Source organism: Mobula hypostoma, chromosome 6 (assembly GCF_963921235.1).
Source record: "Mobula hypostoma chromosome 6, sMobHyp1.1, whole genome shotgun sequence".
In the NCBI taxonomy this organism is placed as follows: Eukaryota; Metazoa; Chordata; class Chondrichthyes; order Myliobatiformes; family Myliobatidae; genus Mobula; species Mobula hypostoma.
In genome coordinates this window covers 180,847,212-180,861,515 of record NC_086102.1, presented here as the reverse complement: position 1 = coordinate 180,861,515, position 14,304 = coordinate 180,847,212, and the positions used below count along the sequence as shown (strand labels likewise).

Here is a 14,304-nt window from a genome sequence, read left to right as displayed (position 1 = left end):
TCATTCTTAGAATAGACATTAATGACAGTCCGATAGATATTATTCATTTTTTTGGTATTATTTTAATACTGACTACTTTAAAAGACATAAATTTAAAAACACTAAACTGCTATATTTACCTGGTTTGCGCTCTAAAAGTTGTTGAAAATGAAATACTGCTTGGTCAAAATCCTGCTTTCTGAACATCAAATCAGCCATCATCTATTGACACAAAAATGACTTAAATTAGAATGAATTTTATATGGAGAATGAAAGTTAAATGTTTTAAGATCATAAAACACATCTGTCAGCAATCTCCTGGAATATAATGATGACTGCACGTTTTGTGAAAATAGTGTTATATAAGACATCACAGACATAATCTGTTGTTTTGATACCTGTACTTCCCCATATACTAAAGCCATAAACTCAAGTTATTGCAAGGAGAATAATAATCATATTCCAACAATAAATACATTCATGTTAAAGATGATTTTAAATTAACTTTATTTTTCTGTCCTATGCAGGAGGAATTTCTAACTATTGTTTCAGATTGCACTGCAAATTCTACTTCAGACTCACATTTGCAATATGTAAGATAACTCAATAAATAGCTATCAGAGACAGATTACAAAGCACACAGCAACACTTAACAATCAACTGAGCTATAGGCAGGGCTAGTCATGTGCCTTGAAAATCTGGTTTGTAAAGTAATAAATAGTTAACCATGAATATTTTCCAATTTTCTTCTTGTTACCAATTTAAAAGTCAGAAATTTTGCTAATTGTATTCTGAGATTACAAGTGGCATGATTTCACATGCTGGATTGCTTATGTAAACACTCATCAAGTGGTCAACAGAACATAGAAATAATAGGGCATATTCAAAAGTTAGGGTATACAGCAAATATTAATTTCAACAGCAACCAGTCTTCAGATTTGTATGTGAATTGCAGATTGAATTTAAAACGTAGCTCAGAACAATGGTCTTCCTGAAGCTGCAGGTTGGGGCCAATTGCAAACAAACACTCCATTTGACTTGAGATGCCTGCATGGGCACAAATACAGCCCAGAGTCAGTGGGGATTAACATTCACTTTGGGAGTCTGGAATGTGGGTGTGAAGATGGTGGTGTTTGAAAATGTTATGTAATTTAAAGGAAGCATTGTGGATACATTGTAACTATAGAATTATCCTGCTGTCAATCTTTGATCTTTAGCATATAGAAATATCATGTAATATTGGGTCAGGCAGGCCTCTTCTTCCAACAGTGTCTCCAGTATGATGCATGCTTGTTTTGCTGAATAAAGACTTCTAAAGCCACCAGTTTTAGTGTCTCAACAGAACTAAAGCTTCAATGTTGAAAGTGAAATATCTCAATTTGGAACATTTTTCATTAGCTTTCAAATTACAGATGTTTGAACTGCATGAGTTTTCTTCGTATATAGAACAATACAACAAAGGAACAAGCTCTTCAGTCCACGATATTGTCGTCAACCATGATACTATTCCAAACTAATACCATCTGTTGGCACGCAATCTATATCCCTCCACTCCCTGCTGCTTCCTGTGCCTGTCCTAAATGCCTATTAAACTTCCCCTTGCAACATGCTCCAGACAACCAACACTGTGTAGAAAAAGAAACACTTGCCTCTCTAATCTACTTCCCCCTTACCTTAAAGCTATAGCTATTAGTATTTGCCATTTGCACCCTGGGGGAAAAAAGATCTGGCGCTTCCTAATTTTAAAAACTTTTATCAGGTCACAGTTCAGCCTCAGTGTTCCAGATAAAACAATCCAAGTTTGTCCAGGCTTTCCTGATTAACTGATACTGTCTAATTCAGGCAATATTCCTGCTGAATCGCTTCCAAAGCCTCCACATCAATCCTGTAATTCAGTGGCCAGAAATACAAATGTACAGTACTTCCAAAAGTCTTAGGCACATATAATATATAGTTAGGGTGCCTGAGACTTTTGCACAGTACTGTAATAATTTTATGTATTGCACTGTACTGCTGTCGAAAAAAAACGACGTATATGAGTGATGATAAGCTTGATTCTGATATGGGTCTCTATTGTGGACAGAGTAGGAAGGGGCAGGGAGAGGGGAATCATGGTTGGGAAAAGGAGAAGGGAGAGGGGAGGAGGTGGGAAGCACCAGGGAGATATGCTGTAATGATCAATAAACCAATTGTTTGGAATGAAATGACCTTGACCTGTGTCTCGGGGGGGCGGGGGGGGTGGTGTCTGCATCCACGCCACCCCTGCCCCAGAACTCCTCTGCCACCTGTCCCACACCCCTCCTGCCGCACTCCACCCTTGCTGTTCCCAACATTCTTTGCTCCCGCCAGATTTACAAACTTGCTCACCACACAACGTTGACAAATACAGTACTGTGCAAAAGTCTCAGGCACCCTAGCTATATACATGTAATAAAGACTTTTGCACAGACTGTAATCTACCCGAAGTTTTATGCAACTGCAACATGACTTCCCAACTTTATACTCAATACCCTGACCTATGAAGGCAAATAGACAGTACACTTTCTGTACTACCCTGTCTATTTGTATTTACACTTTCAGGGAGTTATGGATGTGCACTCCAACGTCACTCTGTATGTTAATGTGCCTAAGGGCCCTGCCATTCACTGTATGCTTTTTTGTTTACAATTGAGCTTGTCCAGATTAAACTCCTTCTGCCATTTATCTGTCACATTTCCAACTGATCCATATTCTGCTGAATCCTTTCCATTATTTTCCTCAATATCTGTAAGTGCCATCTTTTGTCTTCTCCGTAATTGATGTGCCCACCTATATTTTTATCCAAGTAAACAACCTGAGGTCCCAGCGTTGATCCTTGTTGAACACCAGTCAAATTAACACCCTTCTACTACCATACTCTGGCTCAGCTAACGTATCAAGTCTCCATGGATCACTCATAACTTAATCTACTCTATCAGCCTACCAGGAGGCAACTTAGCAAAAGTTTTATTAAAAAGTCCATACCTACAACACCTGCTGAACTGACCTCAACCTTCAGTTACCTTTTCAAAAAACTCAACCCTGTTTATAAGACATGACCTCGCCTGCACAAAGCCACACTAATTCTCTTGAATAAGTCTCTGCTTTTCCAGATGTGAGCAGATCATATCATCCAAACTGCCATAAAGTGTGGGCTGTCTGTAATCTGCTTTGAATGTGTCAATTACAGCATTGTGTTTTTACTTCTACTTACCATGGTAGCTGCATCATTATCTTGGTCACTTTTCAACAGGATTGCACATTGATGTTGACAAGCATCAATATCGTCTTGAGCAAGATACAAACGAGCAAGTTCCAGCATCACCTAAATCAGAAACAAAAATCAGCATAACAAAATATTTGGAGGATAATAATATATTATTCCACAAATATACACAATTGGGAACTTATTTGGGAGCATAGGAAAACAGCATTAGTATCCTTTCGCTACCTTACAAGATCAAATAATTAGCAACATTCAATTTCAAATTTAATTGTCATTCAATCATACATGAATACCCACGAATACAGCCAAATGAAACAGCATTACTTCAGGGCCAAGGTACAAAATACACATACAGCACAAAGCACATATATAAGAAAACAAACACATTTAAGATATCAGTAAAATAGTCACACAAAATAATCCAAAGCCCCGAGTCCATGAATGTTGTAGCAGCCTGCAGTCGAACACAATACTTCTTGTCTTCTGACAAGCGAATATGGGGGGGGGGGGGCGGGCACAGTACCAACGACCAACGCCACACCACACGGTCTCTGGTGGAGCGCACCGACTCCAACGCCTCTGTCCTGGGCGGCTGGAAACAGGCGACATTGCAACTTGCAGCCAAGTCCTCACTATGACTGAGGGCACACAGCTCTCCCACTGTCCACCAATAAATCAGACTTGCAGCATCCTACATAAACAATATTCAACAGGGTCTTGCGATCACAAGAAAAACAACTAAGACAATTACTGGCTGTTAGACTGCACACTGCCTTCAGAAACCAACTCCTCCGACTCCTCTCTGATGCATGCAGCAGCATATCCGCACTGTCTAGTTCCTTTAGTTTCTCTGCCAGTGAGCAACTCACTGATGGGGTACACTTGCAGTACTTTAAGGTATTAATGTCCAGCAGAGTCATAATCATAAAAAATACATTTTTAATAAACAGTAACTCCTCTGGTTGACCCCATAGAAACTGCTGCAATCGAACGTGCCGCCGTCTTACTGGAAACGGAAGTGGAACATTGGCCTAGATTCAAGTATTCAAAAGGAATTTGAGGTACAAGAGTACATCAATGTTCTCTCTAGCTTATTGCTGGTTCATCCAAGGGAATCCCAGGATAACCACTATCAAGTTTTCATCACTTCCATCCCTTTTAGAAATGTACGTCCAAGTTGCAGCAGAATCAATCAACCGTTAATCAGCGTCAAGAGCCCTCTTTGTACTGAAGTGAGAAGTATAACAAGGGAGGAAAGGATTGCCTATGTATTAATGAAGATCTTAAGTCAATTTTCCTGTCAATATTATTCATATTGAATGTGCCACTTCTAAAAGTATTGCTCACCACAAATTCTGTAAATTGGAGGCAACGTCCAAATTCACTGTTCCTTTCAAACCTAATTCTCAACCTGCTCTCCAAACAATCCATTCACATAATTTACGTAAATACTATTTAATATGTACAGTCTCACTTCATTCCTGCCCTCAATATACCTAACCTATATTAAATCCCATTTGTCATTTGTCTGCCCATACCACAAGCCTGTGTTGTTTCTCTGTGTATTACAATCGTACTCAGCGTTTATTACAGATAGAGAAAATGGTGCACAGGCAATTTCAAAACTGTACCTGCAAGACGTATCAACTAAAAAGCAATACAAATGCAGTAACTAAACTTTGGCCAATTCAGCTGTAGACTTCCATCCAGGCTTTTAATAAGATGCTAATTCAAAGGGCAATGTGCCCAATACATCAACTTAGAAATTAGTTGGTACCTTCAGCGGCATGTCAAACAGTTCACAGAATAATACAGGACAGAATAGGACCTTACGCCCACCCTGACCATGCCAACTATTAAGTACCGACACCCAGCAATGAATCCATTGCCATATATGCCTTATTGATTCAACTGTTCATATAAATGTTAGAGTCATAGAAAAGTACAGAACAGAAACAGGTCCTTTGGCCCATCTAGTCTGTGCCAAGCCACTTAAACTGCTTACTCTCATCAACCTGCACCGGGATCATAGCCTTCCGTATACCTACCATTGATGTACCTATCCAAACTTCTTTTAAATACTGAAATCCAGTTTGCATGCACTACACACTACTTGCGCTGGAAGCTCGTTCCATACTCTCACGACTCTCTGATTGAAGTTTCCCCCCATGTTCCCCTTAAACTTTTTATCATCATGCTTAAGCCTTGACCTCTAGTTGTAGTTCCACCCAATCTCAGTGGGAAAAGCCTGCTTGCATTTACCCTATCTATACCCCTCATAATTTTGTATACCTCTATAAAATCCCCTCTTAATCTTCTACGTTCGAAGGAATAAAGTACTAACCTATTCAATCTTTCCTCATAACTCAGGTCCTTCAGTCCCATACTCTTTCAACCCCATTTACATCTTTCTTGTAGGTAGGTGACTCAAACTGCACACAATACTGCAAATTAGGCCTCAAGAATGTCTTAAACAATTTCAACATCCCAACTTCTGTACTCATGGAGAAGAGGAGTTTGGTGGGTAATAAAATGGACGAGTTGACGGCACTAGCCAGGCGTCAGAGAACATTTCCGGAGTGCAGTGTTATGTGTTTTACTGAAACGGGGCTGCACGAGGACATACCCAACCAAAACTTTTCCATGGAGGGCTTCCAGACCGTTTGGGTTAACCGGAAGTGCACTGAGAGTGGTAAGTTTAAAGGAGTTGGGGGCTTGCTGTTCTGGTTAACAATGGATGGTGCAATCCTGGTCATATTCCACCGAGATACAACACTGGGCATCACGGGAGGTCGTTCCTGCCTGTGGCCATCGAACTTTGCAGCTCCTCCCGTGGAGGGTCAGTCACCCTGAGCCAATAGGCTAGTCCTGGACTTAATTCCATCTGGCATATTTGCATATTGTTGTTTGATTGTTTGTGGGTTTTGTATTGCTATATTTATGCTCTATTCTTGGTTGGTGCAGTTGTAACGAAACCCAATTTCCCTCGGGATCAATAAAGTATATCTATCTATCTATCTATCTATCAATACTTTGATTTACGAAGGCCAATATACCAAAAGCTTCCTTTCTGACCCTACCTACCTGTGACGCCACTTTCAATGAATGACGGACCTGTCTTCCCAGATCCCTTTGTTCTACTGCATTCTTTGTTGCCCCACCTGCTAAGACCTAACCTGGTTGCTTCTACCGAAGTACAACACCTTGCACTTTTTTGCCTTAAATTCTATCTGCCATTTTTCAGCCCATTTATCCAGCTGGTCCAGATCCTGTTGCAAGCTTTGATAGTCTTCTTCGCTGGTTCACTACGCCCCCAATCTTAAATGTTGTGAGAGTTTATTTTTATCATCCTCTCAACCACTGCATTCCAAGACCCTTCCCCATCCACCCTCTGGGTAAAACAAAAATCTTCCTTATATTCTGTCTAAACCTCTTACTCATCTTATACACATACCATCTGGCTATGGATACCTCTGCTAGTAGGAAAAAATTACTGATACCCTCTCTTTTTATGCACATCAAATGCACCTCCAGCCTTCTCTGCTCCAAGGAAAAGAAATCCATTCTATCCAGCCTCTCCTGACATCTGAGACACTCCATCCCAGAAAACATTCTGGCAAATATTCCCTGTACTCTGTACAGATTTATATAGGCATCCGTTGGTCTCATGAGACCATGGATTTGCGCCTTGGAAGGTTTCCAGGGCGCAGGCCTGGGCAAGGTTGTATGGAAGACCTGCAGTTGCCCATGCTGCAAGTCTCCCCTCTCCACGCCACCGATGTTGTCCAAGGGAAGGGCATTAGGACCCATACAGCTTGGCACTGGGGTCATCGCAGAGCAATGTGTGGTTAAATGCCTTGCTCAAGGACACACACGCTGCCTCAGCCAAGGCTCGAACTAGCGACCTTCAGATCACTAGACGAACGCCTTAACCACTTGGCCACGTGCCAACACAATTAATCAATCAGATTAATCAATCATTTATTTGTGTATTGAGATACAGCATGGAACAGGCCATTCTGGCCCTTTAAGCCACACCACTCAGCAACCACTCGATTTAATTCTAGCCTAATCATGGGACAATTTACAATGATCAATTAACCAACCAACAGTATGTCTTTGCACTGTGGAAAAAAACCGGAGCACCTGGATGAAACCCACACAGTCACAGGAAGAACATGCAAACTCCTTACAGACAGCGACGGGATCTTGATCTTTCTATACTAAGGTGACTAAAACTATGAATAATCCAGCTATGGCCTCAGCATAATTATGCAAAGTTTTACTTCCCTACTGTTACCTTCTAAAGGCCAACAAACATCCAGTGTGCCTTTTGTACCAGCATTGCCACTTTCAGGGACTTGTATAGCAAGGTCGTTCTGTTCATTAAAACTCCTACAATTCACTGCATAATGCCCAATCCATATTTGACCCCACCAAAACATTAATCAGTTGTTGAATGTTGAGCTAATGAATATTGCATCTTCCACTTTGTCATGCAGGAGGACCAAGGTCTGTGCACAACATAACTGGCCTTATATGAACGATGGTCTTTACTTTGGAAACGACCAATACAAAGCAAGCAAAAAAATCAGGTTGAGTCTAGGGCATGAGATGTAGGGTACATGGGTAGGAAGGCTTAGACGTGAGTGCAAGATCAGCAAACTGGGCCTGTCAGTGAGTATATCAGAGATGGCTGCAAGGGAGTACCAGAATTAGAGAGCTAATTGGGGATTGTAAAACAGTGGAGCGTTAGGTGTTGGGGATGTTTCAGATTGGGCAGTAGGAAGATGAATGTGTTTCAATGGTGCAGGTCGCTAGTCTGATAAGGAGTATGGGCTCATTATTGTTGGGGATAGTACAACTGATCCAACCAGTTTTAATCCAAATTGAATAAAGCAGTCATGATTAAGGGTTCTGTCAAATGTATTGGAGGGGAAGCTGAAGTTAAGGGAATATCTCAGAGACACCTATATGGAATATCTCATAATCAGAGCATAATACTTCCTTTGAGTCTGAAGGAGCAACTTCAAGTTTCCAGCAGCTAATTTTATTTCTCTATCCCTCTGATCTATCTATACGTCTGTGACCTCTTGCACTGTTCCTATAAGGCCCAGCATCTTATTTTCCATCTGGATATGTTTCAACTTTTAGGTCTCAATATCAAATCAAATCAAGTTAAATTATCATTCAAACCATACATGGGTTGAGTCAAACGAGACAGTGTTCCTCTGGGGTCAAGGTATACAACATATACTCAAAATAGCGAGAGAGAGAAAAAAATACATATTGTTATGCAAGAAAACACATGTATAATCCAAGTCCTCGAGTGACATGCAGATTTATGGTACAGCTCCCGGCAATCCAGCCTGTCATTCCACCAGTCGAACACTGGAGGACAGCACTGACAAGAGAGGCCAGCTCCCAAGTGAGCACGGACACTATGCTACACCACCACCAGCGTCCTCTCACCTGGACTTCAGTAGCAGGCAAGCCCACGGCTTGAGGCCTAGTCCTCACTACAACGTTGCTACCTTGACAACTGTCACTTCACCAAACAAGGGAAACAGGCCTGTGGCATCTTACATTATCAATGTCCAACAGGGTCTTGTGATCGCAAGAGAAATGTCCAAGACAGTCACTCTTAGTTACACTGCACACTGCTTTCATGCACCAACTCTGATGTCTGAGTAGCCGACAGCAGCATGGTCTGCACCCAGGTCAGCTCCTCTGAACCCTCTTCGGCCCATCCGCTGACTTCTCCTTCTCCAGCCTGAGAACCAGCTGCTCCTTCTCCAGCCTGAGAACCAGCTGCTCCTTCTCCAACCAGAGCACCGACTTCTCCTTCTCTGACTCGTCTGTCAGCTCCTTCGACACCTCAGCTGGCTGCTCCAAACAATGAACAGATCACTGATGCAGTAGACCTGCTGTACTTGTTGTTCTTGGAGTCCAGTATAATCTTATGATTATAAAAAACACATTTTTAAAAAAAGTACACCTCTGGTGGGCCCTTGAGAGGCTACTGTATTTGAATGTGTCACCATTTTACTAGAAGATCAAATTATAGGCAATTTGCATTCATTAGTCTATTAACCACATGGTCTTGGAACTGTGAAATCACTTCAGGATCCCCAGCTTCACCGTATTTGTTATTTTGGCTTTGACCTATATATTTGTATCACCCCACACCTCATTCAACTTAAAAATAACTTGCTTTCCTCACTTTCCCTGTTCTAATGAACGATTTTGGACCTGAAATACCAACTCTGTTTCTCTTTCCTGACCTGCCAAATGTTTCCTCTCCTGCCTGACCTACTGTGTGTTTCCAGCATTTTGTGTTTTTATTTCAGAATTGCAGAATGTGTAATCCTTCAGTTTTCTCACTGGAGATTGTTAAATTTCTCCAAGCTTATTCTATCTAAAAATCGCATTGCGATTAAACTAGCTGGCCTGTAATGCTAGTGTATATATATATATATATTTTTTTTTTTTTAAAACATATATTGAAAAATCATGGGTCTGACAGTGTGTTCCTTCAGTTTCTGTGGGAGGCTAGTGCAGAAATTGCAGGAGCCATGGCAGAGATAATTAAACTATACTTAGCCAGGAGGATTGAAGGATAGCTAACGCTTTTCCGTTGTTCAAGAAAGATTCTAAGAATAAGCCAGAATGATATAAGCTGATGAGCTTGACATCAGTAGTTGGAAATTTATTGGAAGGTATTCTAAGAGACTGGATATATAAATATTTGGTTAGACAGCGACAGATAAGGGGTGGTCAACAAGGCTCAGAGTGTCTAACCAATCATACAGAGTTTTCCACGGAAGTTACCAGGAAAATTGATGAAGGCAAGGCAGTGGATGTTGTCTACATGGACTTTAACAAGGCCTCTGACAAGATCCCACAAGGGAGGTTGGTCAAGAAAGTTCAATCGTTTGGTATTCAAGAATAGGTAGTAAATTGGATTAGATATTGACTTCACAGAAGAAGTCAGAGGAGAGAGTGGTTGCAGATGGTTGCCTCTCTGACTGGAGGCCTGTGGCCTGCTAGTGGTGCAGTGCAGGGATTGGTGCTGGGTCCATTGTTGTTTGTCATCTGTATCAACAACCTGGATGATAATGTAGTAAACGTGATCAGCAAATTTGCGGATGACACGAAGATTATGGATGTAGTGGACCGCGAAGAAGACGAGAAAAATAGTCTTAAAAATGGCGGACGAATCAACTTCTGAAGAAACCCAAACTGGACAGTCTTCACAATTAAGATAGTAATTAAAACGTAAATTAAAACGTAAGGTAGCGTATGTTGCCTGCCCAGTATTAAAACCTAAAATTGGTTCGGGCTAATCCCCCATTTTTTTAGTTTTCTGAAAATGAACTTTGTTTCATCGGGGGGTTTTGTTTTTCCATAAGTAAGAAGATATAATCGAATCCAAAGAGTTGAAAAAGGATTTAGGAATAAAGACAGGTAGGGCTTGAAATAACTATAAAAATTTAGGCAAAATATTCATTTTAATAGAATTAATACATCCAATCAGTGATAAAGAGAGGGGAGACCAATTTTATAGTACTTTCTTAACAAATTCCAGAAGAGTGATAAAGTTTCCTTTAAAAGGAAATTTATAGTTCTTAGTAATTGTTATACCCAAATACATAAATTGATTTCTTACAATTTTAAACGGAAGGTCAGAGTTGACTGATACCAAATTATTCAAAGGAAAAAGTTCATTCTTACGAAGATTAAGTTTATATCCTGAGAACTGACTAAATTCAGAAAGTAAAGAGAGTATTGAGGGTAGAGAGGACTCCACAGTAGAAAGGTAGAGCAAAAGGTCATCAGCATAAAGTGACACCTTATGAGTGATACCCCTCCTTAAAACACCCGAGATGTCAACGGATTCACGAAACGCGATGGCTAAAGGCTCTAAAGCCAAATCAAAAAGCAAAGGACTCAAAGGACATCCTTGTCTGGTTCCACGTTGGAGATTAAATGGTTTAGAACTCTGAGAGTTAGTAAGAACCTGTGCAGTGGGAGATAAATAAAGTAATTTAATCCATTGAATAAAATTGGAGCCAAATTTAAATTTTTCTAATACTTTAAATAAATAGTTCCATTCAACCCAGTCAAAGGCTTTCTCAGCATCCAAAGAAATCACACATTCTGAAGTTTCTTTAGAGGGAGAATAAATATAATTCAGTAAACGACGAATGTTAAAAACAAGAGAGATAAGCTCCATACATCAAAGTTGCTGGTGAACGCAGCAGGCCAAGCAGCATCTATAGGAAGAGGTGCAGTCGACGTTTCAGGCCGAGACCCTTCGTCAGGACTAACTGAAGGAAGAGTGAGTAAGGGATTTGAAAGTTGGAGGGGGAGGGGGAGATCCAAAATGATAGGAGAAGACAGGAGGGGGAGGGATGGAGCCGAGAGCTGGACAGGTGATAGGCAAAAGGGATACGAGAGGATCATGGGACAGGAGGTCCGGGAAGAAAGACAAGGGGGGGGGTGACCCAGAGGATGGGCAAGAGGTATATTCAGAGGGACAGAGGGAGACCACAGATTTTTCTCCATACTATAATAGGTGTAATATCGAAGAGGCCTCTCTAATTCATATGTTTTGGTCCTGCCCGCGGCTTGATAAATTTTGGAAAAAAGTATTTCAAGCTTTCTCGGAGCATTTTAAAGTAAATTTTAAACCCAACCCTCTGACTGCCATGTTTGGCATTGTTGGAGGAAATGATTTTACTCTTAAGCTGAATGAATTTACATATTTTGGCTTTTATTTCTCTTTTAGCGAGAAGAGTTTTGTTGTTTAAATGGAAAGATGCCGCTCCGCCTGCTCATGCCCATTGGTTGATTGATGTTATGTCATGTTTAAATCTAGAGAAGATTAGGTGTTCTATTTCTATACCTAGACAAGATTTTTTCACATTATGGGGACCTTTATGGAACTACTTTCACAATTTTGGTCAGCAATGATGATGGCTATTATATGTTTGAATTTACGACGACTATATGTCAGAGATTTTTTTTCTTTTCTTTTAACCAAACAGCTGTTTTTTTTCCTCTTTTTTTCCTAATTTTGTTATGGGGTTTTGATTTTGCTTTAGGTTAGAATAAAATATACCTTTTCAATATTATGGTTAATTTACTACACATAGTTATGGAGCATTTCCATCTTGTTTCTGTTTTCATAGTATCATAATGTACTTAGTATTCAAAAAAATTTTTTAAAAATTTAAAAAATGGCAGATGGATCTTAATGCAGATAAGTATGAGGTGTTGCACTTTGCAAGGGCCAACTAGGGTAGGTCTTAGGTCTGAGGCCCACAACAACCCCACCCCCCGCCCCGTGGCGACGTGGCTGATGCATACAAGTCAACAAACCCATGTAGGATATCAGTCAAAATACAATGACGCCCACTGGGCGGCACTGTGGCTTTGAGATTGTGCTCGTATATGCAAGCACGTATAAAATATTAGTAAAAACACAACCAGAGAAACACGTATGTATATAATCCAGACCACTCAGTCCGTTTAAATTTTCAGCTGCAACAACTGCGCTACACCACCCCCAGCAGAGCACAATGGCTCGGACACCTCTGCATCCTCTGGTTGAAAAGGAAACGACCCCGCAGTTTGAGGCCCGAGTTCACTGAGTGCTGCTAAGAAATTTCTGCCACAACAGAGCTTGTCTTTTGCCAAGCAGAACCCTGGGAGGGCAGCTCCGACTCCATTCCGGACACTGTGCCACACGGCACCCGGTGAAGTACACAGTTTACACACAGTTTCATCCCCTCACTCCGGACGGCTGCAAAGAGACAATACCGTGGCTTCAGGCTGAGGCCTCACCACGACCAAGGATTAGGCACCATCTACCTGCCCCTGCTTGCATCCAATAAATCAGCAAATCAAACTTGCAGTGTACCAATTTAACAAGGTCCAACAGGGTCTTGCGATCACAAGAAAAGTGATCATGACGGTCACTCACTATTTGACTGTATGTCACCATTGGCTCAGCAACAGCACATTGCGCAGCTCCTTCATTATTTCCGCCAACGAGCAACTTGCTGATAGTGTGGACCTGCAGTCCTTCATAAATCAATGCATTGATTACAGGAGTTGGGATGTTTACCCCTTGGAGGGTCAGACACCCTGAGCCAATAGACTGGTCCTGGACTTATTTCATAATTTACTGGCATAATTTACATATTACTATTTAACTATTTATGGTTTTATTACTATTTATTATTTATGGTGCAACTGTAACGAAAACCAATTTCCCCTGGGATCAATAAAGTATGACTATGACTATGACTATGACTATATTGAAGTTGTATAAGAGTTGGCGAGGTCTAATTTGAGTATTGTGTCCCGTTTTGGTCACCTATCTACAGGAAAGATTTAAATAAAATTGAAAGAGTGCGGTGAAAACTTACAAGTTTGTTGCTGGGACTTGAGGACCTGAGTTATTGGAAAATGTTGAATAGGTTCAGACTTTATTCCCTGGAACATAGCAGATTGATCAAGGTATACAAAATTATGAGGGTTTAAATAGGGTAAATGCAAGCAGACTTTTGTCACTGACGTTGAGTGAGACTACAACGAGAGTTTATGGGTTAATGTACCTCTACTATATCTCAGCCAGAATCCAGATAAACTCAATTCACTTTAATGAATAAACTCTTCTGAATACAGATATCGATTATAACTGACGTTTCGATGACAGACTCTGCCAGCTTCATCAGGGATGATGCCTGGGCACATCTAGTCCGGTGGTATCTATATCCACGTTGTCCATCCTTCCTGACTGGCTAGTGTTCAATCAATCAGGTTTCTGCTCTCCCACCTTGTTTACAATCAAATTCCAGTTCTTACTTGGAGCAAGACCTTTGGCTCTGTTAAAATTCTTTTCCACTCATTTTATTTCAATGGCTTTCTCTACCAGGTGGTCCCAAAAGCCACTGGCACGGCACTGTAGTTTTGTGCCATCAAAGTCAATCCTTTGGCCATTACAAGTGCAATGTTCTGCTACCGGAAAAGAAATTTAACAAAGACGACGGTCCCACTCTAAATAAGAACCG

The 14,304-nt window shown here is 40.8% G+C and overlaps 1 protein-coding gene across 1 annotated transcript in view; it reads right to left on the bottom strand.

The window, feature by feature from the left end:
• ttc21b (tetratricopeptide repeat domain 21B) overlaps window positions 1-14,304 on the bottom strand; it is a 93,065-nt gene that overhangs the window by 25,018 nt on the left and 53,743 nt on the right. Inside the window, exons 21-22 of the mRNA XM_063052351.1 lie at window positions 3,212-3,322; window positions 120-201 (exon numbers count right to left, since the gene is read on the bottom strand). Coding sequence (XP_062908421.1) covers window positions 120-201; window positions 3,212-3,322 — 193 coding nt within the window. The remainder of the gene's footprint in view (window positions 1-119; window positions 202-3,211; window positions 3,323-14,304) is intronic.